Genomic DNA, 21,464 nt, shown 5'->3' on the forward strand with positions numbered 1-21,464 from the left:
GCTTGTATAAGCTTCCTGATGGGAGAGACTGGTGGTGAGAAAAACTGGGTCTTGCTCTGGTGGGCAGAGGTATGCTTGCTGCTGCTGCTGCTAAGATGCTTCAGTCATGTCCGACTCTGTGCGAACCCAGAGATGGCAGCCCACCAGGCTTCCCCGTCCCTGGGATTCTCCAGGCAAGAACACTGGAGTGGATTGCCATTTCCTTCTCCAGTGCATTGAAAGTGAAAAGTGAAAGTGAAGTCGCTCAGTCATGTCCAACTCCTAGCGACCCCATGGACTGCAGCCTACCAGGCTCCTCCCTCCATGGGATTTTCCAGGCAAGAGTACTGGAGTGGGGTGCTATTGCCTTCTCCATAAGAGGTATGCTTAGTAAAACTTTAATCCAATTATCTGCTGATGGGTGGGGTTTGGCCTGAGGCAACTCAGCCCTGGGGTCTGTGGACTCTATTGTAGGGTTAATGGAGACCTCCAAGAGGACTTAGGCCAAAGAACCTCTTCCAGGACTGCTGCTGCCTTTGCCCCCATCCTTATGGTTAGCCACTGCTAACCCACACCTCCACAGCAGACCCTTCAACACAAGCAAGTCACTGCTCCTTTTCCCTGGGTTTTGGCATGTACAAGATTTTGTTTGTGTCCTCCCAGAGTGGAGTCTTTGAATCCTCCAGTCCTGTGGAAGTTCTGTAATTGAATCCCACTGACCTTCAAAATCCGATTCGCTGGGGATTCCCAGTTCCTTTGCTGGATCCCCAGGCTGGGAAGCTGGATGTGGGGCTCAGAACTGTCACAACAATGGGAAAACTTTGATAATATCATTCTCCTGATTGTTGGTTGCCCACCTAATGGGTATGGGATTTGATTTTGTGTTTGTGCTCTTCCTACCATCTAGTTGCGGCTTCTTCTTTGTCTCTGGACATGGGATATCTTTTTTGGTGAGTTCCAACATCCTCCTATTGATGGTTGTTCAACAGCTAGTTGTGATTTTGGTGCTTTGGCAGGACTGAGTAGCTTTGCTTTTAAGAAGTTTCCATACTTGCAGATATACGGTACTCATAACATACTTGTTTCATAAAGGGACACGATCTTAACTTACTCTGAAAGAAAACAGAACAATGGATTTGTTAGGTTTGTTTGTTTTGCTGTTAGTTATTTGAGACATAGAAATTTACGTATTTTCAGTTCAGTTCAGTCGCTCAGTCATATCCGACTCTTTACGACCCCATGGACTGCAGCATGCCAAACTTCCCTGTCCATCAACAACTCTCAGAGCTTACTCAAACTCATGTCTATTGAGTTGGTGATACCATCCAACCATCTCATCCTCTTTCACCCCTTCTCCTACCTTCAATCTTTCCCAGCATCAGGGTCTTTTCCAAGGAGTCAGTTCTTTGCATCAGATGGCCAAAGTATTGGAGTGTCAGTTTCAGCATCAGTCCTTCAATGAATATTCAGGACTGATTTCCTTTAGAACTGACTGGTTTGATCTCCTTGCAGTCCAAGAGACTCTAAAGAATTTTCTTCAAAACCACAGTTCGAAAGTGTCAATTCTTTGGCACTCAGCTTTCTTTATAGTCCAACTCTCACATCCATACATGACTACTGGAAAAACCATAGCTTTGACTAGATGGACCTTTGTCGGGCAAGTAATGTCTCTGCTTTTTAATATGCTGTCTAGTTTGGTCAAAACTTTTCTTCCAAGGAGCAAGTGTCTTTTAATTTCATGGCTGCAGTCACCATCTGCAGTGACTTTGGAGCCCCCCAAAATAGTCTCTCACTGTTTCCATTGTTTCCCTATCTATTTGCCATGGAGTGATGTGACTGGATGACATGATCTTGGTTTTTTGTATGTAGAGTTTTAAGCCAACTTTTTCACTCCCCTCTTTCACTTTCATCAGGAGGCTCTTTAGTTCTTCGCTTTCTGCCATAAGTGTGGTGTCATCTGCAAAACTGAGGTTACTGATATTTCTCCCAGCAATCTTGATTCCAGCTTGTGCTTCATCCATCCCAGCATTTCACATGATGTACTCTGCATATAAGTTAAATAAACAGGGTGACAATATACAGCCTTGATGTACTTCTTTCCCAATTTGGAACCAGTCTGTTGTTCCACGTCCAGTTCTAACTGTTGCTTCCTGACCTGCATATAGGTTTCTCAAGAGGCAGGTCAGGTAGTCTGGTATTCCCATCTCTTTCAGAATTTTCCACAGTTTATTGTGATCCACACAGTCAAAGGCTTTGGCATAGTCAATAAAGCAGAAGTAGATGTTTTTCTGGAACTCCCTTGCTTTTTCCATGATCCTGCGGATGTTAGTAATTTGATCTCTGGTTCCTCTGCCTTCTCTAAAACCAGCTTGAACATCTGGAAGTTCACGGTTCACGTATTGCTGAAGCCTGGCTTGGAGAATTTTGAGCATTACTTTACTAGCATGTGAGATGAGTGCAATTGTGCAGTAGTTTGAGCATTCTTTGGCATTGCCTTTCTTTGGGATTGGAATGAAAACTGACGTTTTTCAGTCCTGTGGCCACTGCTGAGTTTTCCAAATTTGCTGGCATATTGAGTGCAGCACTTTGACAGCATCATTTTTCAGGATTTGAAATAGCTCAACTGGAATTCCATCACTTCCACTAGCTTTGTTCACCACTTTCTAATTCCATAATGTTTTCAGACCCCTCCCACCCTAGAGGTGGAGAAGGAAATGGCAACTCACTCCAGTATTCTTGCCTAGAGAATCCTGTGGATGGAGGAGCCTGGTGGGCTGCTGTCCATAGGGTCACACAGAGTCGGACACGAGTGAAGCGACTTAGCATGCATGCATGCATTGGAGAAGGAAACGGCAACCCACTCCAGTAGTCTTGCCTGGAGAAATCCCAGGCACAGAGGAGCCTGGTGGGCTGCCATCTGTGGGGTTGCACAGGGTCAGACATGAGTGAAGCAACTTAGCAGCAGCACTCCAGAGAAATCTTGCACTCATTAGGAGTCACTCCCCATTCTCCCCTCCCCCAGCTCTTGACAACTACTAATCTATTTGTATACATTTGGTTGTTCTAGATGTTGCATATAAATGGAATCATGTAATATATGGTGTTTTGTGGCTGTTTTCTTTCACTTGGCATAATATTTTCAAGATTCATCCACACTGTAGCCCAAACCAGTAATACTTTATTCTTCTTTAAGGTTGAATAATATTCCATTGTTTGGATATAAGCCATTTTGTTTACTCATTTATCAATTGATGGATATTTCAATTATTCCTGTCACTATAATTTAATTAAGATTTTTGGTCTGTCTGTGTGCATCTGACAAGTTTTAATGATAAAATTATAGTATTTTAAAACTAGTGACTACACCACTATCATACCTTTTTTCACTTTAAAAAATGAAAAAAACACAAACATTTACATTCAAATCAGTAACTCTACTGGTTAAATCATTAATAGATTTTCACTATTCCATCCCGCTGTGTTTCTCAGTCATTAGAAATTTAACCTGTTCTCAATGTTTCAGAATTGTTTCTATGGGAAATTTTATTCATGAAGTGAATTTTGGACTTACCACAGAATATGGCCAAGTGAAGAAAGATGCCACCAAATATGGCCAGGTGAAGAGAGATGAGTGTTTTAGATCATGTGAGTTACAATTCTATAGTAGAGCATCTGTGGGTTTTTGTCTGCTTTTAAAACCATTGACAAGATGCTCTAACACCTTTGCTCTCTATTCTACTACCACTAGCTTTCCTTTCCCTCCTGCCAGATGTTTGTCCCTTCCCGTATCATAGGCTTTCCCCCTTTCCTTCTTATGGCATCTGTGTTCCCTTTCTCTCTACATGCCTCATCTTGATTTTTAGCCCTCTGATTTTTTCATGTCTATTCTGAATCTTACTCATGTTTTAAATTTAATTTTTCTTTTACTTAAAAAATTTTTGTTTTGGCTGTACATGGATTTTATTGTAGTACACAGGCTGTTTGGTGCATTGGCTTTCTCTAGTTGCAGAGCATGGGCTTAGTTGCCCTGAGGCTTGTGGGAGCTTAGATCCCCAACCAGGGATCAAACTTGTGTCCCCTGCATTGGAAGGCAGATTTATAACCAGGGAAATCTCTAGATTTCTACTAGACCACCAGGGAAGTCCCTAAAGTTTAATTTTTTTTTTTTTTTTTTGGTGTTACAAACCATAATTCACCCTGTGGATTAAATTTCCAGACAAGGACTTTAGACTCTCTAATATTAGCTATACTCAGTGAGGAAAGGAAAATAGCATTATCAACTATCAGATAAAATCAACTGCTAGACAAAGGGAAAGAAGAACATTTTGGAATGATAAAGAGGTCACGTCATCAGGAGGACATAACAGGTGTGTATATACTTATTCAAAATAGCAAAACTTCAAAATAATTGCCAGAATTAAAGGGAAAAAAAGACTCCCCTCTGAGTAATTGATAGGACAACGAGGTAAAATTTAGTAAAGAGGTAGATAATCTGAAGAAAACTAGCAACTGTGTTATCCTGGTTGATAGTTATAGAACACACCACCCTACAACTGTGGAATTCACATTCTTTTCGAGTACATTTGGTATGCTCACCAAAATAGACTACATGGGGTTCTGTAAAGGAAATCTTAACAAATTTAAAAAGATGCAAAGAATACAAAGTATATATTTTGTGACTAAGAGAATTGTGTTAGAAGTCAACAGTAAAATATCTAAGTAAATTTCAAATATTGGAAATTAAACAATACAGTCCTTACTATCCTTACACCAAAGAAGAAATTGCCTAGAAAATCCCATGGGCAGAGGAGCCTGGTAGGCTGCAGTCCATGGGGTCGAGAAGAGTCAGACACGACTGAACGACTTCACTTTCACTTTTACTTTCATGCATTGGAGAAGGAAATGGCAACCCACTCCAGTGTTCTTGCCTGGAGAATCCCAGGGATAGGGAGGCCTGGTGGGCTGCCGTCTATGGGGTTGCACAGAGTCGGACACGACTGAAGCGACTTAGCAGCAGCAGCAGCAGAGAATATTTCAAACAGACTGATGATGGAAATACAACTTACCAAAACTTGTGGGAGGCTAACTGAGTAGTTCTGCCTTGCCAGCCTTCCAGCAGTGTCATCCATCACTCTTGGGGCTAACCCATGCCTAGTGTCCAACTTGACCCATGAAGTGTCCCTAGAGGGCCTGAGAGGAAGACAGTATTGCTGATTGGGCCCACATATTTTCTCTTCCATTTCACTTTCTGTTCCTTATTGTGGAAGCTCAGGGTCTGTAATAAGCACTGAGGACATGCAAGTAGGCTTAGTAGTTGGGAATTTACTGAAACAAATACCCCAGAGCTATCACCTGCTTGCGTTCTTAGACTTGGATAGAGGCAGCTTATTGTAGCTACAGTGCTACCTTGCCAAATGGCTGATAAGCCACTTTGGACTTTATCTATATTTCTTGTTATCAGGCACATTGGGCCAAAACCCAAGGTCTCCTTTGCTTAATGAGGAAGATAACTTCAGGACAGAAACATCATAGGCTCTGCCTTTAATGGACTAATGTTGAATAGAAAATTCATGTATATAACATAAAACAGGAAATTCTGCAATAAAGATGAAGACAAACCATCTTATTTTGTGAAAGAAGAAATCTCAGATATTGGGTTTCTTCATGGTACTGGGAATGCTCTTGCGGCATTGTCCTTGGGAGCCCGGTTTGGGGAAAGCTTGTAACACTGGCTTAGGTTGCTGCTGCTAAGTCACTTCAGTCGAGTCTGACTCTGTGTGACCCCAGAGACTGCAGCCCACCAGGCTCCCCGTCCCTGGGATTCTCCAGGCAAGAACACTGGAGTGGGTTGCCATTTCCTTCTCCAATGCATGAAAGTGAAAAGTGAAAGTGAAGTCGTTCAGTCGTGTCTGACTCTTCTCGACCTCATGGACTGCAGCCTACCAAGCTCTTCCATCCATGGGATTTTCCAGGCAAGAGAACTGAAGTGGGTTGCCATTGCCTTCTCCCTGGCTTAGGTTAGGTTTCTCCAATACCTTCCCTGAGAAACTCATTTATTTCTGGCAGGTGACCATGTCTCCCAAAATTCTTCAGTAACAAGAACCAAGGGATTTGATGAGTATAAGATCAGTCTAAACTCAGAATTTCCTACAAAGAGAGTGATACTTCAGGAAGAAGAACCCACATTTGTGGAAATGTGTCGTTTATGGCAGAGGCTTCAGATTCAGTTATGAGCTCAGGCAACATCAGAAAATTCATTCTGGTGAGAACCTTATATGTAGGATAATGGAAGTAAATGCTTCATTGAAAGCTCAAAACTTAATCAATATCAGAGGATTCATTCTCACTTGTAAAGAGAGAAACTTTACAAGTGTACTGAATATTTTAAAAGCATAAGTCAAAATTCTGATCTTTCACATTAGCAATTTCACACCAGAGAGAAACCCTATGGATGTCACAGTGTAGGAAAAGAAAGGATTCAAATCCATCCCAGATCTCTTTCAGCACTGGCTTGGCAGGGCCCCTTGAGCTCAGAGGGGTGACCCTGCCTCTGTGACTCTTTGAGAGCCTCTGATGTAAGCAAAGAGTGGCAGCCTTGTCCCTTGGCCTGTGGTGGAATTGGCAGCCCTGACAACTTATGAATAGCCTTTCTTTCCTTAGCCTAATGATAGCCTAATCATTCCCCATGGCTCAGACAGTAAAGCGTCTGCCTGCAATGCGGGAGATCCAGGTTTGATCCTTGGGTTGGGAAGATCCCCTGGAGAAGGAAATGGCAACCCACTCCAGTATTCTTGCCTGGAAAATTCCATGGACAGAGGAGCCTGGTGGGCTATAGTCCATGGAGTCTCAAAGAGTCGGACACGACTGAGCGACTTCTCTTCACTTTCTTTCCTTGAAGGATAATGCATATTCACATTCTTCTTATCCCATCCCATTTTAAACTGCCTGCCTACTGACTATCCATGAGGAAGCCCTGGCACAAAAACTTTAAATCAAATATCTTAAATATGCATGAAGACCTAAAGGAAAATGAGGACATGGAATGAAAAGAACTAAGTCAACAATATTTGAACAAATAGAGTATCAATAAAGAGAATTTATAAAAGAGGACCATATAGAAGTCTTGGTGCTGCAAGCTCAGTAACTGAACTGAAAAATTCATTATAGGGATTCAACAACATATTTAAACAAGGAAAATTAAGTCTGTGCCACTTGGAAATACTTCAATTGAAGTTACCCATTCTGAGGAACAGAAAGAAAAGATTAGTAAAATGTGAACAGTTCTTGAAAGACCTGTGCGACACCATCAGGTTTACTTTACATACACATAATGGAAATTGCAGAAGGAAAGAAGAAAGAAAATTCCAAGAAATAATATCCAGAAACTGCCCATGTTTGATGAAAGACATAAATCTATACATCCAAGACACTCAACAAACTCCAAGTAAGATAAACTAAAAAAAAATCCACATTAGGACATATTAGTCAAATTGTCAAAACCCAAAGACAGAATTTTGAAAACAGCAAGTAAGAAGTTGTTTGTTACCTGCAAAAGACCCTAAAATAGATTAACAGACAATTTTTCATCAGAGCCCATGGAGGCCACCAGTCAGTGGGATCACATATTTTAAATCTTGGAAGAAACACTGTGAACTAAGAATTCTATATCTGGCAAGTTATTCTTGAAAAATGAAGGATAAATCAAGATGTTAATTTAAACAAAACCTGAGAGAGCTCATTAATGATAGACCTGCTCTATAAAAACCCTGAACCAAAAAAACAAAACTTCAGGCTGAACTGAAAATACATTAGGTAGTTACTCTAAACCATTAGAAAGAGAAGTGAATGCTAGTGCATAAGCTAGTATAAAAGCCAATATTATTGTGCTTTTTTGTGTAGTTTATGACTTCTGCTTTTTCTATGTGGTTTCAGGCAAACACAGAAAGTATACATCTATATTAGTGAGCATACACGGTATAAAGATGTAATCTTGGACAATTAGAAAATAAGGGGAGTGGGATGGAAAAATATAGGAGCAAGAGTGCTGGTATACTATTGAAACTAAGTTAGTAGACTTTTACAAGTTAAAAATGTTAACATGTTAACCACTAAGAAACTACTTAAAAATACACAGAAAATTAAAGAAGGGGATAAAGGTGAAAAAAAAAAACAAGGGAAAAAATATTTTAAAAGGCAGCAATGGAGGAATTGAGAAACAAAAGACATACACAGAAAACAAATGGCTAAATGGCAAAGGTAAATCCTTCCTTTTCAATAAACACATTCAATGTAAGTAGTATAAAATCCCCAGTCAAAAGACCTAGGTTAGCAGTTTGGATTTTAAAAAGAAAAACAAGATCTGTGTGGGGTTGTCTATAGGAGACTTACTTTAGATATATAGATATAAAGAGGTTGAAAGTAAGAATGGAAAGAAGTGAAAGTAAGAGTGAAAGAAAGAATGGAAAAGATGTTTCATACTAATAGTAACCAAAAAAGAGTTGAGATAGCTGTATTGAGACAAAGTAGATTTTAAATTAGGAAAAGATAACAAGATGAAGAAAGATATCATATATTGATAAAAAGCTTACTACAGAAAGAAGATATAATGATTATAATATATATCAATATATAAAAAACATATGGAATGACAATGGACAGAATTGAGAGAGAAAATAGTTATACAATAATGGTTGATGAGTTTAATACTCAGCTTTGTATACTGCATAGGGCAGCCAGAAAGGAGATCAACAAGGAAAAATAGAACTTGAATCACACTATAAATCAATTGCACCTAACATGTACAGAACACACCACCCAACAACAATAAAATATATATTCCACTTAAGTGCACATCAAACATTTTCCAGGACAGACCATATCTTAGGCCACAGGTAAGTCAGTAAGTCTTAAGTTTGAAATGATTAAAATCTTACAGAGTAACTTTTCTGTTCACAGTGGAATGAAACTAGAAATGAATAACAATTTTGGAAAATTCACAAATATGTGGAAACTAAGTAGGACACTCTTAAACAACTAATGTATCAAAGAAGAAAAGTCACATAAAGAAAATACTTTGGGAAAAAAATGGAAATTAAAACATGACATACCAAAACTTATGGAATATGGTGAAAGCAGTGCTTAGAGGGAAATTTATAACTGTAAATGCACATATTAAAGGAGAACTTAATAACCTAACTGTATAACCTGTATAACTAGAAAAAGAAGCACCAAGTAAACCCAGGCTAGCAGAAGGAAGAGAAATAACAAAAGTTAGAGCAAAGACAAATAGAGAATAGAAAAATGACAGAGAAATCAAGAAAACCTAAAGTTGGTTTGTTAAAATGATCATCTAAATTGACTAACAAAAAAATAAAACTCAAGTTACTCTAATCAGAAATCAGAAATTGAAAACTTTATTATCAATTTTTTAAAGATACAAAGGATTGTAAGGGAATACTGTCAACAGATATGCTGCCCAAGGTGAAATTAACACATTTTGAGGCATACACATTTCTATCTAAACTTCCTCAGGAAAGAATAGAAATTATGAATAGATCTATAATTAATGAGAATATTGGATCAGTAATTAAAAAAAAACTCTCAACAGAGAAAAGCTTACAGTGAGATGGCTTCAGTTATTAAGTCTACTAAATATATAAAGAAGAGTTAAGACAAATCTTTCTCAAGCTATTCGAAAATATTGGAGAGGACACTTCCTATCTAATTCTGTGACAAATTGCTCTGACTCCAGAGGTCTCAGACAAACAGTCTTCAAGAAAAGAAAACTACAAGCTAATATTCCTTATTAATATAGGGACAAAAGTCCTCACCAAGATGCTCTCAAAGTGAATCCAGCAGCATATTAGACCAATAGAGGTTTACAATGTGTTTTAGAATATTAATATCCTGTAATACTGCATTCAGAGAATAAAGTATAAAAACTGCATGAACATTTTAGTTGATTACAAAAAAGCATTTGACAAAATTCAGCATTCTTTTCATGATAAAAATATTCAGTAAACTAGGAATAGATGTAAACTTCCTCAACATGATAAAGGCCTTATATGAAAAAATCTACACTAATATTATTCTTACTGGTGAAAGACTGAAAACTTTTCCCTGAAGAACAGTGCAAGATAAGGATTTCAGCTTTTGCCACTTCTGTTCATCATAGTACTGACAGTTCTAGCCATAATTAGGCAGAAAAAGAAAAGATCCAAGTTGGAAAAGAAGTAAAATTATATCTTCACTGAAGACATTATCTCAAATCTATACAACAATCCACAAAATGTTGTTAGAGCTGATAAATTAATTCAGCAGTTTCAGGACACAAAATCAACACAAAAATGACAATTGTATCTATTTGTTTCCAAAGACCTATTCAAACAGGAAATATATATTTTTTCAATTCCATTTGTAATGGCATCAAAAATAATGTTCTGCTATAAACTTAACCAAGGAGTCAAAATAAATGTTCACTGAGAAGTGCAAAACATTGCTAAAATTAAAGAAGACCTAAGTAAATGGAAAGACTTCCCATGCTTATGGATTGGAAGATAATATTCCTGCAAAGACAGTAATATCCAAAGTGATCTATGGATTCAGTACAGTCCCTCTCAAAATATCTTTCATGTTTTATATAAATAGAAAAAAAAAATCCTAAAATTCATTTGGAATCTCATAGGACCCTGAAGTCAAAAGAATCTTGAAAAAGGAAAAGAAAGTTGGAGGACTCACTCTGCTTGGTTTCAGTACTTAGTACCAAGCTACAGACAGTTACAAAAGTGTCAAACTGCCATAAGTATAAACATATAGATTAGTGGAATAGAACTGAGAGCTTAGCAAAATATCTCTTATATATGGTCAATTGATTTTTGACAAGGATGCCAAGACTATTCAGTTGAAAAAGAACAGTCTATACAAGTGGTGCTTGGACAACTGGATATCCACAACTAAAAGAACACACTTGAGATAAATGAAAAATTAAAAATCCTCTGCAAAGAAATAGAAGATACAATGAATCAGCATGTAGAAATTTCAGAACTGAGACATATGTACCTAAAAGAAAAAGCTCAATAGATCGACTTAACAGCAGGTTAGAGGTAACAGAGAAATTATTGAATTAGAAGACAGAATAATATAAATTACCCAGTCTGTGCAACAGGGAGAAAATGTAGTGGGAAAAAGATGAACAGCCTCAAGAACTGTGAGAGTATAACAAAGTATCTTAACATTTGTGTTACCACAGTTCTAGAAGAAGAAGCAAAGAAGGGCAGGGTTGAAAAAGTATTAGAATAATTAATGGCTGAAAAGTTCCTAAATTTGGCAAGGGACCTACAGATTCAAAAAGCTTAGTATATCCCAAACGTGATAAGCCCACTGAAATCCATGCCAAGACACATTATAATGAAACTGTTGAAGACTAAAAATGAAGAAAACATCTTGAAATCAACTGGAGAAAAATAACACATTTCTTACAGGGGAAGAAAACCGTTAGAATGGTAGTGAATTTCTCATCAGAAATGACAGAGGCTAGATGGAAAGTGATGCAATTTTCCAGGTGCTGAAAGAAAATAATTACAAACCCTGAATCCTATATGAAATAAAAATATTTTTCAGAAATGAAGGGAAATCAGGGCATACTTAGATAAAGGAAAACTCAGAATTTGTCTCCAGCAGATGAGGAAAGGCAATTTTATAAACAAAAAGGAAACAATAAAAGAGGGAACCTTGGAATATCTGTGCGCAGTAAAAAGTTAACATAGCAGTCTGTCCTTAGAAAGTCCTGCTGGTAAGACTATCTTTTGGCTAGAATGGGAATCTTGTATTTTAGGTGGATTGGCACCATTCCCAGAGCTAATAAGAATGGCTCTCTGTGCCTAAAACTATGCAAACAATGGGTTTATGCCTTTCTTCTAGTATCTTGAATTTTGGTATGTGCTAGGCAGAAGGTGCCCGTGTGACCAGCCCACCATTTAAAAAGCTGGGCAGTGAGCTGCTAATGAGCTTCTTTGTGAAAACATTTAGCACATGTTGTTATAAATCCTTTTTGAAAGAATTAAGTGGGGTCATGTGGGGACTCCAATGGGAGAAAGAAGATTTGGGGTGTTTATTCCTGGTTTCCTCTGGATTTAATCTCTTGTATCATTTCCCTTTGCTAATTTTGCTTTGTATCATTTTGTTGTAATTATAGCCACTTGTGATAGGTTTTGTGCATCTTCCTAGTAAATATCAAACTTGGGGGTGGTCTTGATGACCCTTGGCACAATCAGGAAGAGAGTAAACATCATAATGAAAAATAAGCACTTTGCTTATGTATGAATTTTTCTAAACCTATTTTGATGGTTAAAGTAAAAATTATTACACAGCCTGAGGTGATTCTAAATGTATATAGAAGTAAACACGTAAGAAAATGACAATTTAAACAGAAAGGACAAGAGGATGTAATGGGAGGTAAAGTTTCCATACTTCAAACTGGTAAAATGACAATACAAGTAGACCAATAAGTTATGTGTATATATATACATAATGTAGCACCTAGAGCAACTACTAAAAAATCTATACAAAGAGGTACACTAAAAAACAATATAGATAAAAGAGAATGTTAAAAAAAAATTCAAGTAACTGACAGGAAGTCAGTAATAAGAAAACATAAGCAGAGGGAACAAAATTAAAACGGTCTAAATACACCAACTAAGAGAGACTGGACTGGAAGAAACACAAGCTGGAATCAAGATTGCCGGGAGAAATATCAATAACCTCAGATATGTAGATGACACCACCCTTATGGCAGAAAGTGAAGAGGAACTAAAAAGCCTCTTGATGCAAGTGAAAGTGGAGAGTGAAAAAGTTGGCTTAAAGCTCAACATTCAGAAAACAAAGATCATGGCATCCGGTCCCATCACTTCATGGGAAATAGATGGGGAAACAGTGGAAACAGTGTCAGACTTTATTTCTTTGGGCTCCAAAATCACTACAGATGGTGACCGCAGCCACGAAATTAAAAGACGCTTACTCCTTGGAAGGAAAGTTATGACCAACCTAGAGAGCATATTCAAAAGCAGAGACATTATTTTGCCAACAAAGGTCAAAGGCTATGGTTTTTCCTGTGGTCATGTATGGATGTGAGAGTTGGACTGTGAAGAAGGCTGAGTGCCGAAGAATTGATGCTTTTGAACTGTGGTGTTGAAGAAGACTCTTGAGAGTCCCTTGGACTGCAAGGAGATCCAACCAGTCCATTCTGAAGGAGATCAGCCCTGGGATTTCTTTGGAGGGAATGATGCTGAAGCTGAAACTCCAGTACTTTGGCCACCTCATGCAAAGAGTTGACTCATTGGAAAAGACTCTGATGCTTGGAGGGATTGGGGGCAGGAGGAGAAGGGGATGACAGAGGATGAGGTGGCTGGATGGCATCACTGACTCGATGGACGTGAGTCTGAGTGAACTCCGGGAGTTGGTGATGGACAGGGAGGCCTGGCGTGCTGCGATTCATGGGGTCGCAAAGAGTCGGACACGACTGAGTGACTGAACTGAACTGAACTGAAGAGAGACTGACATCAAAAAAAGACTCTATACGCTATCTAAGTGAAGCATCAAATGTAACAGCATAGGCAGATTAGAAAAAGAAGGATTAAAAAGATTAAAAAGATTTTAATAAAGATAATGAAGATTTTAATTTTAATAAAGATTTTAAAAGATTAAAAAGAAGATGCAGACATTAGTCAAAGGAAAGCACGGGTTCCTATATTAATATAAAGTAAGATAAACTTCAAAGAAAATTCTCAGACACAAAGAACAGTAAGTGGGTCACTTCACCAGGAAGACATTGGGGTCCTTAATGTGTGTGCATGGGCTTCCCCCATGGCTCAGTGGTAAAGAATCCACCTGCAATGCAGTGGAGATACCAGTTTGATCCCTGAGTTGGGAAGATCCCCTGGAGGAGGAAATGGCATCCCACTCCAGTATTCTTGCCTGAAACACCCCATGGGCAGAGGAGCCTGGTGGGCTATAGTCCAAGGGGTTGGAAAGAGTTGGACACAACTGAGTGACTAAGCACCAATGTATATGCATCAAATAACTGAGCTTCAAAAGACGTGAAGAGAAAACTGAAAGGAGAAATAGACAAATCAACAATAAGAGATTTCAACACTTTTCTGTCAAAGTTAGAGAATAATTAGGCCCAAATCAGTAAGAGCTCCACACTGTCAACCAATAGAATCGAATCAACATTTATAGAGCATTTCACCTTAGCACAATAGCAAAATGCATGTTCATAAAGTTAACCTGGCATTTCCAAGGGTTCCATATCTGCAGATTCAACCAATTGCTGATCAAAAAGGTAAAAAAAAAAAAATTTTGGAAAGTTCCAAAAAGCAAAATTGGAATTTTCTGTGACTAGCAACTGCTTACAAAGCATTGACATTGTGTTAAGCATTAAAAGTAATCTAGAGATGACTTAAAGTATATAGGAGGATGTGTGTAGGTTACATGCAAATACCATGCTGTTTTATATTAGGGGACTTGGGCATCTGTAGATTTTGAGGGGAGTTCTGGAACCACTTCTCCATGGGTGCTGAGGGATGACTGTACCAACATAGACATTTCCTGGGCTCAAAACAACACATAAGACACAATAATTTGTTTACCTTAAGAAATTTTTAAAAATTTAAGTTGAACGAAATATGTCGTTTGACCACAATGGAATCAAATTTGACATCAATAAGAGAAAGTTAACAGAAAAATCTCTATAAACACTTAGAAAATAACAGACTTCTAAATAATCTGTTCACCAAAAATGATGTCCCAGGAGAAATCAAAACATGCATAAAAGTGAATGAAAAGGAAAATATGAGATATCAAAGTATGTGGGATGCAGCTAAAGCAGTCATGAGAGAAAAACTTGTAGCATTAAATGTATATGTGAAAAACAGGAAATCTCAAGTCAGCAATCTAGGCTTCAAAATGGCTGTCTGAGGAGGCCTTACAAATAGTTGTGAAAAGAAGAGAAGCGAAGAGCAAAGGAGAAAAGGAAAGATATACCCATTTGAATGCAGAGTTCCAAAGAATAGCAAGGAGAGATAAGAAAGCCTTCCTTAGCAATCAATGCAAAGAAATAGAGGAAAACAACAGAATGGGAAATACTAGAGATCTCTTCAAGAAAATTAGAGATACCAAGGGAACATTTCATGCAAAGATGGGCTCGATAAAGGACAGAAATGGTATGGACCTAACAGAAGCAGAAGATATTAAGAAGAGGTGGCAAGAATACATAGAAGAACTGTACAAAAAAGATCTTCACGACCCAGATAATCACGATGGTGTGATGACTCACCTAGAGCCAGACATCCTGGAATGTGAAGTCAAGTGGGCCTTAGGAAGCATCACTATGAACAAAGCTAGTGGAGGTGATGGCATTCCAGTTGAGCTATTTCAAATCCTGAAAAATGATGCTGTGAAAGTGCTGCACTCAATATGCCAGCAAATTTGGAAAACTCAGCAGTGGACACAGGACTGGAAAAGGTCAGTTTTCATTCCAATCCCAAAGAAAGGCAATGCCAAAGAATGCTCAAACTATCGCACAATTGCACTCGTCTCACACGCTAGTAAAGTAGTGCTCAAAATTCTCCAAGCCAGGCTTCAGCAATATGTGAACCATGAACTTCCAGATGTTCAAGCTGGTTTTAGAAAAGGCAGAGGAACCAGAGATCAAATTGCCAACATCATCTGGATCATTGAAAAAGCAAGAGAGTTCCAGAAAAACATTTATTTCTGCTTTATTGACTATGCCAAAGCCTTTGACTGTGTGGATCACAATAAACTGTGGAAAGTTCTGAAAGGGGAATACTAGACCACCTGACCTGCCTCTTGAGAAACCTATATGCAGGTCAGGAAGCAACAGTTAGAACTAGACATGGAACAATAGACTGGTTCCAAATAAGAAAAGGAGTAAATTAAGGCTGTATATTGTCACCCTGCTTACTTAACTTATATTCAGAGTACATCATGAGAAATGCTGGGCTGGATGAAGCACAAGCTGGAATCAAGATTGCCGGGAGAAATATCAATAACTTCAGATATGCAGATGACACCACCCTTGTGGCAGAAAGCGAAGAAGAACTAAAGAGCCTCTTGATGAAAGTGAAAGAGGAGAGTGAAAAAGTTGGCTTAAAGCTCAACATTCAGAAAACTAAGATCATGGCATCTGGTCCCATCACTTCATGGCAAATAGATGAGGAAACGGTGGCTGACTTTATTTTTCTGGGCTCCAAAATCACTGCAGATGGTGACTGCAGCCATGAAATTAAAAGATGCTTACTCCTTGGAAGCAAAGTTATGACCAACCTAGTTAGCATATTGAAAATCAGAGACATTACTTTGCCAACAAAGGTCCATCTAGTCAAGGCTATGGTTTTTCCAGTGGTCATGTATGTATGTGAAAGTTGGACTATAAAGAAAGCTGAGCACTGAAGAATTGATGCTTTGAACTGTGGTGTTGGAGAAGACTCTTGAGAATCCCTTGGACTGCAAGGAGATCCAACCAGTCCATCCTAAAGGAGATCAGTCCTAGGTGTTCATTGGAAGGACTGATGCTGAAGCTGAAACTCCAGTATTTTGGCCACTTGATACGAAGAGCTGACTCGTTTGAAAAGACCCTGATGCTGGGAAGGATTGAAAGCAGGAGGGGAAGGGGACGACAGAGGATGAGATGGTTAGATGGCATCACCAACTCAATGGACATGAATTTGGGTAAACTCCAGCAGTTGGTGATGGACAGGGAGGCCTGGCATGCTGCAGTTCATGGGGTCGCTAAGAGTTGGACACGACTGAGCGACTGAACTGAACTGAATCTAGGCTTCTGCCTCAAGAACTTAGAAAAATGAGAGCAAAATAAACTCAGAGGAGCAAATAGAAGGAAATAATAGTGATAAAGGCAGAAATCAATGAAATTGGAAATAAAAAGAATAGAGAAAAATCAGTGAAATAAAGAGCTGATTCTTTGAAAATAATAAAATTGACAAAACTTGTAAAGAAGACTAAAGGAGTAGGCACAAAATGCCAGTATCAGAAGTGAAACAGAAGTTATTACTACATACTCTGTAGCCATCAACAGAATATCCACCCATACATTTGGCAACTTAGATGAAAAGGGACTGGTTTCCTTGAAAAACATAAACTATTGTACTTTAACTCGACCAATATGGAATAGATAATTTGAACAGGGCTATAATTATTAGCCAAACCACAGAAACAACCTAAGTTGTTGACAATCTAAATGTCCATCAATGGATGAATGGACATCCATTGATGAATATATGTATATATGTATGAATGTATGTATATGTGTACATACATACAATGAAATATTATTTTCAGCCATAAGAAATCTTGTCACTTGCAACAACATAGATGGATCTTGGGGACATTGTACTAAAAGAAAATAAGTCAGAGAAAGACAAATACTATATGCTGTTATATATCTTTAGAAAAGAAGAAAAGGTTACATATAGAGAACAGACAGGTGTTGGTGGTAGCAGGAGGTGGTGGGGGGGGGGTGAAATGAGTAAGGGGGGTGAAAAGGTATAAACTTCCAGTTAGAAAATGAATGTCATGGGAATGTACTGTACATCATGGTGACTACAGTTAGTTATGTTGTATATATGAAAGTTGCTAAGAGAATAGATCTTAAAAGTTCTCATCACAAGAAAAAGAGTTTTGTAATTATGTATGGTGATGCATGTTAACTAGATTTATTGTAGTGATCATTCTGCAATGTCTACAAAGATCAAGTCACATTGTACACCTGAAACTAATATAATGTGATATATCAGTTATACCTCAATTAAAAATATGATAAAAGAAAAAAGATAATCCAATTTATAATTTTAAAAACTCCTACAAAAGAAATTTATAGGCCCAGGTGATTTAATGCAGAATCTGCCCAATTTTCAAAGGAGTCTTAAACACAAATGCTACATGATTTTTTTTCAGAAAATAGGGAGGAACACTTCCTAATTCACTTTGTGGAGCAGATATTATGCTGGTAATAAAATCGGACAAGAACAATAGAAAAAAGAAAACTACAGGTCAACATTTCTCATGAATATAGACATGAAAATCCTTAAATTATTATGCAGATTAAATTCAACAATATGTAGAAATAATTGTACACCGTTATCAAGCATGGTTTATTCCAGGGACACAAGACTGGCTCTGTATTTGTAACTTAATCAGTATAATCCCCCATATTAACAGGCTAAAGAAGAAAAAGCATGTGATTATATCAGTTGATGCATTATAGTCATTTGGCAGAATACAATAAACATTTGTGGGAAATGTAAAAAACACCTTAAGATAGAAATGGGAACTCCTTTACTTGATTAGGGACATCTACAAAAAAATCTGTAAGTAGGATTATTCTTTTTTTTTTTTAATTTAATTTTATTTTTAAACTTTACATAATTGTATTAGTTTTGCCAAATATCAAAATGAATCCATCACAGGTATACATGTGCTCCCCATCCTGAACCCTCCATAAACATATACTTAATATAAAATTTTCACCATTTTAAAATGTCCAGTTCAGTGGCATTGTTTATTCACACCATTATGCAGTCATCACCATTCATTTCCAGAACTTTTTCATCTTCCCAGGATAAAACTATCCATTATATAATAACTACCTGTTCCTAGCCCACTCCCCCTCCCAGCTCCTGGTAACCTCTGTTTTACTTTGTCTCCATGAATTTGCCTATTTCAGGTACCTGCTGTAAGTGGAATCAAACAATATTTGTCATTTGTGACTGGCTTATTTCACTTAGCATAATGTTTTTAGGGCTAATCTCTTGATTTAACATGTATCAGAATTTCTTTGCTTTTTAAGGCTGAATTATGTACAGTTATGTGTATATATGTACTGCATTTTCTTATCTGTTTGTCTGTTGGTGGACATAAGGGTTGTTTCCACCTTTGGGCTATTGTGAATAATGCTGTTATGGACATTGGTGTATGAGTCTATTGAATTCTTGCTTTTGATTCTTTGGGGGTATACACCCACGATTCAAATTGCTAGATCATATGATAAATTGAAATTTTTTTAAATTGATATATTTAACTTTTTGAGGAACTGCTAAGCTCTTTCCCACAGAAACCACATCATTTACTTTTCCCACAACAATAAATAGAGGTTCTAGTTTCTCCATGTGTGTGTGCTCAGTCATGTCCGACTCTTTGTGACCCCATGGACTGTAGCCTGCCTGTCTCCTCTGTCCATGTAATTTTCCAGGCAGAAATACTGGAGTGGGTTGCCATTTCCTACTCCAATTTCTACTCCAGTTTCTCCACATCCTCCCCAAATGTTCTTTCCTGTTTCTTTGGTAATAGCTATCCTAATGAGTGTGATGTGGTATCTTTGTGGAGCAGTATTTTTAATGCTTTGAGACATTATGTTTCCTTCTCATATCAAGTACAAGGCAAGGATGTCTGTTCTTACCACTCTTATTCATTATTGTGCTAGAGGCAAGAACAGGAAATAAAATACATATAGATTATAAGGAAAGAAATCTGCCCCTGTATGCAAATCCTCTGATTGTCTACGTAGGAAATCTTAAGGAATCTAGGAGAAAAAAAGCCCCCGAGAGTTAGTGAGTTCCACCAGGTTGCCAGATTCAGGATAAGCATACAGTTTATTACTGTATCCTGGCAGTTGTTCTGTATCATGAACAATTGGTCACTGAACTAAAAATACAGTATCATTAAAATCACTAAAAAAAGAAAAACAAAAGAATTTTTAGGTATCAGTTTTTTAACAAAGCATATGTGGATTTGTATACTGAAAACCACAATAGCTGTTGAAAGAAATCAAAGAACATCTCGGTAAATAGAAAGACATCTCATCTCATGTTCATAGATTTGAAGAGTCAACATGATAAAGATGTTGGTTCTTCCTAAATTGATATACAGCTTTAATGCAAATCTTGTCCAAATTCCAGAAACATTTTTTAGTAGATACAGGTGAGATTATTCTAAAATTTTTTGTGAAAAAGCATATGGCTTAGAATAGCTAAAATAATCTTTTAAAATGAAGACTAAAGGAGGAAGAATCCATTTATCTGATTTCAAGACCTATGGTATAGCTACATTAATCGAAACAGTGTTTTCCACAGCATCATAGATTTAGAGATTGATAGAACAGAATAGAGAACCCCTGAATAGACCCCCAGCAATGTGGGAAGAGGTTTAGTAGTCTTAAATACGTGGCAAAGGATTCTGGTTGAAAGCAGGGTCTATGGATCTCACCTGATGTTCCATGCCAGCCTTATTGCTGCCTCAGCCCTGGTTGGTAACTTAGGTTAAGTTGACTGGTGAGCCTGTGTGTTTTCTGGGTGAGCAAGGATGTGTTTGTGTTATAGGCATTAATGGCCTTCAGGGATGTGGCTGTGGCCTTCACCCAGAAGGAATGGAAGCTACTGAGTCCTGCTCAGAGGACCCTGTATCGGGATGTAATGCTGGAGAACTACAGCCATATGGTGTCGCTGGGTAAGGATGACCTGTCCCATGTCGCAGACTCTGCCTGTAGGCCTCTTAAGATTTAATGGAGTAGCCACCATGCTTTTGGCTCAGAAAGAAACCTGTGTTTTCTCTATACCTCAGAGAATGTCTGGATTCTGTAGAGTTGGAAATGGTGAAGTTGTGCATGTGTGTGTATTTGTGTGATATGACACTGCATTTCTAGGCCCCTTCTAAGGCCAGGCCCTCCTTTAAAGTGATCTTACTTCAATTAAAACATGTACAATATCATAAAAAAAAAAATAACCAACCACAATAAATGTAGTCCAGTTAAATAAAATAAAATAAAATAAAAATAAAGTGATGTTACTTCAGACGGCAGAGTATTTATATTCATTCAAGCACAGGGGAGAATCATATACTGCCTTTAGATCTGGGATTCCTCCTGCCCCTTAGTCATCTTTTCTCAGCATTCAGAGAATCTTTGTCCCCATCCATGCCCCCTGCCTGGCTTTCCTACCCGCTTCTGAGTCATTGCATTCCCTGACTGAATTCTGTGATAGCCTCTTAAGTCACTAACCAAAGGTCACCTTGATTTTTTTCCCCTGTGAGTAGGAATTGCCTTTCCTAAACCAAAACTCATTATACAACTGGAACAAGGAGACGAGCCCTGGAGAGAGGAGAGTGAATGTCGTCTGGACCTTTGCACAGGTAAGTGGAAAACAGCAGGCAGACAAGGATCAGGGCAGTGAGGTGCTCAGCAGGTAAGGAAAGAGGAGCATTTGTAAGCTTCTGAGGAGGAAGCTCTTCCTCAGGCCTGCCTTCCATGCCATCCTACTCAGCCCAGAGAGGGCTTCCCTGGCCACCCCCTCTTTCCTTCCCAACAGAGCAACATCCACTCACTTGGTGTCCCCTGTCCAACATTCTAAGATCTTCCCATTCTTGAACTTTTGTTAGTTGACCTGATCTTGAACATAACA

General features: G+C 38.2%; 1 protein-coding gene across 5 annotated transcripts in view; it reads left to right on the top strand.

Moving 5' to 3' along the window:
* Nucleotides 1–21,464, top strand: part of ZNF169 (zinc finger protein 169) — a 65,511-nt gene that overhangs the window by 16,404 nt on the left and 27,643 nt on the right. For 4 of the 5 annotated variants that reach the window (XM_061426259.1, XM_061426257.1, XM_061426261.1 and 1 more), the window contains 2 exons: nt 20,388–20,514; nt 21,100–21,195. In XM_061426259.1, coding sequence (XP_061282243.1) covers nt 20,388–20,514; nt 21,100–21,195 — 223 coding nt within the window. Of the gene's footprint in view, nt 1–3,502; nt 3,625–20,387; nt 20,515–21,099; nt 21,196–21,464 lie in introns of all 5 variants that reach the window. The other variant, XM_061426260.1, reaches the window with a different exon arrangement.

The sequence above is a fragment of the Bos javanicus genome, chromosome 8, assembly GCF_032452875.1.
Source record: "Bos javanicus breed banteng chromosome 8, ARS-OSU_banteng_1.0, whole genome shotgun sequence".
Lineage (NCBI taxonomy): Eukaryota > Metazoa > Chordata > Mammalia > Artiodactyla > Bovidae > Bos > Bos javanicus.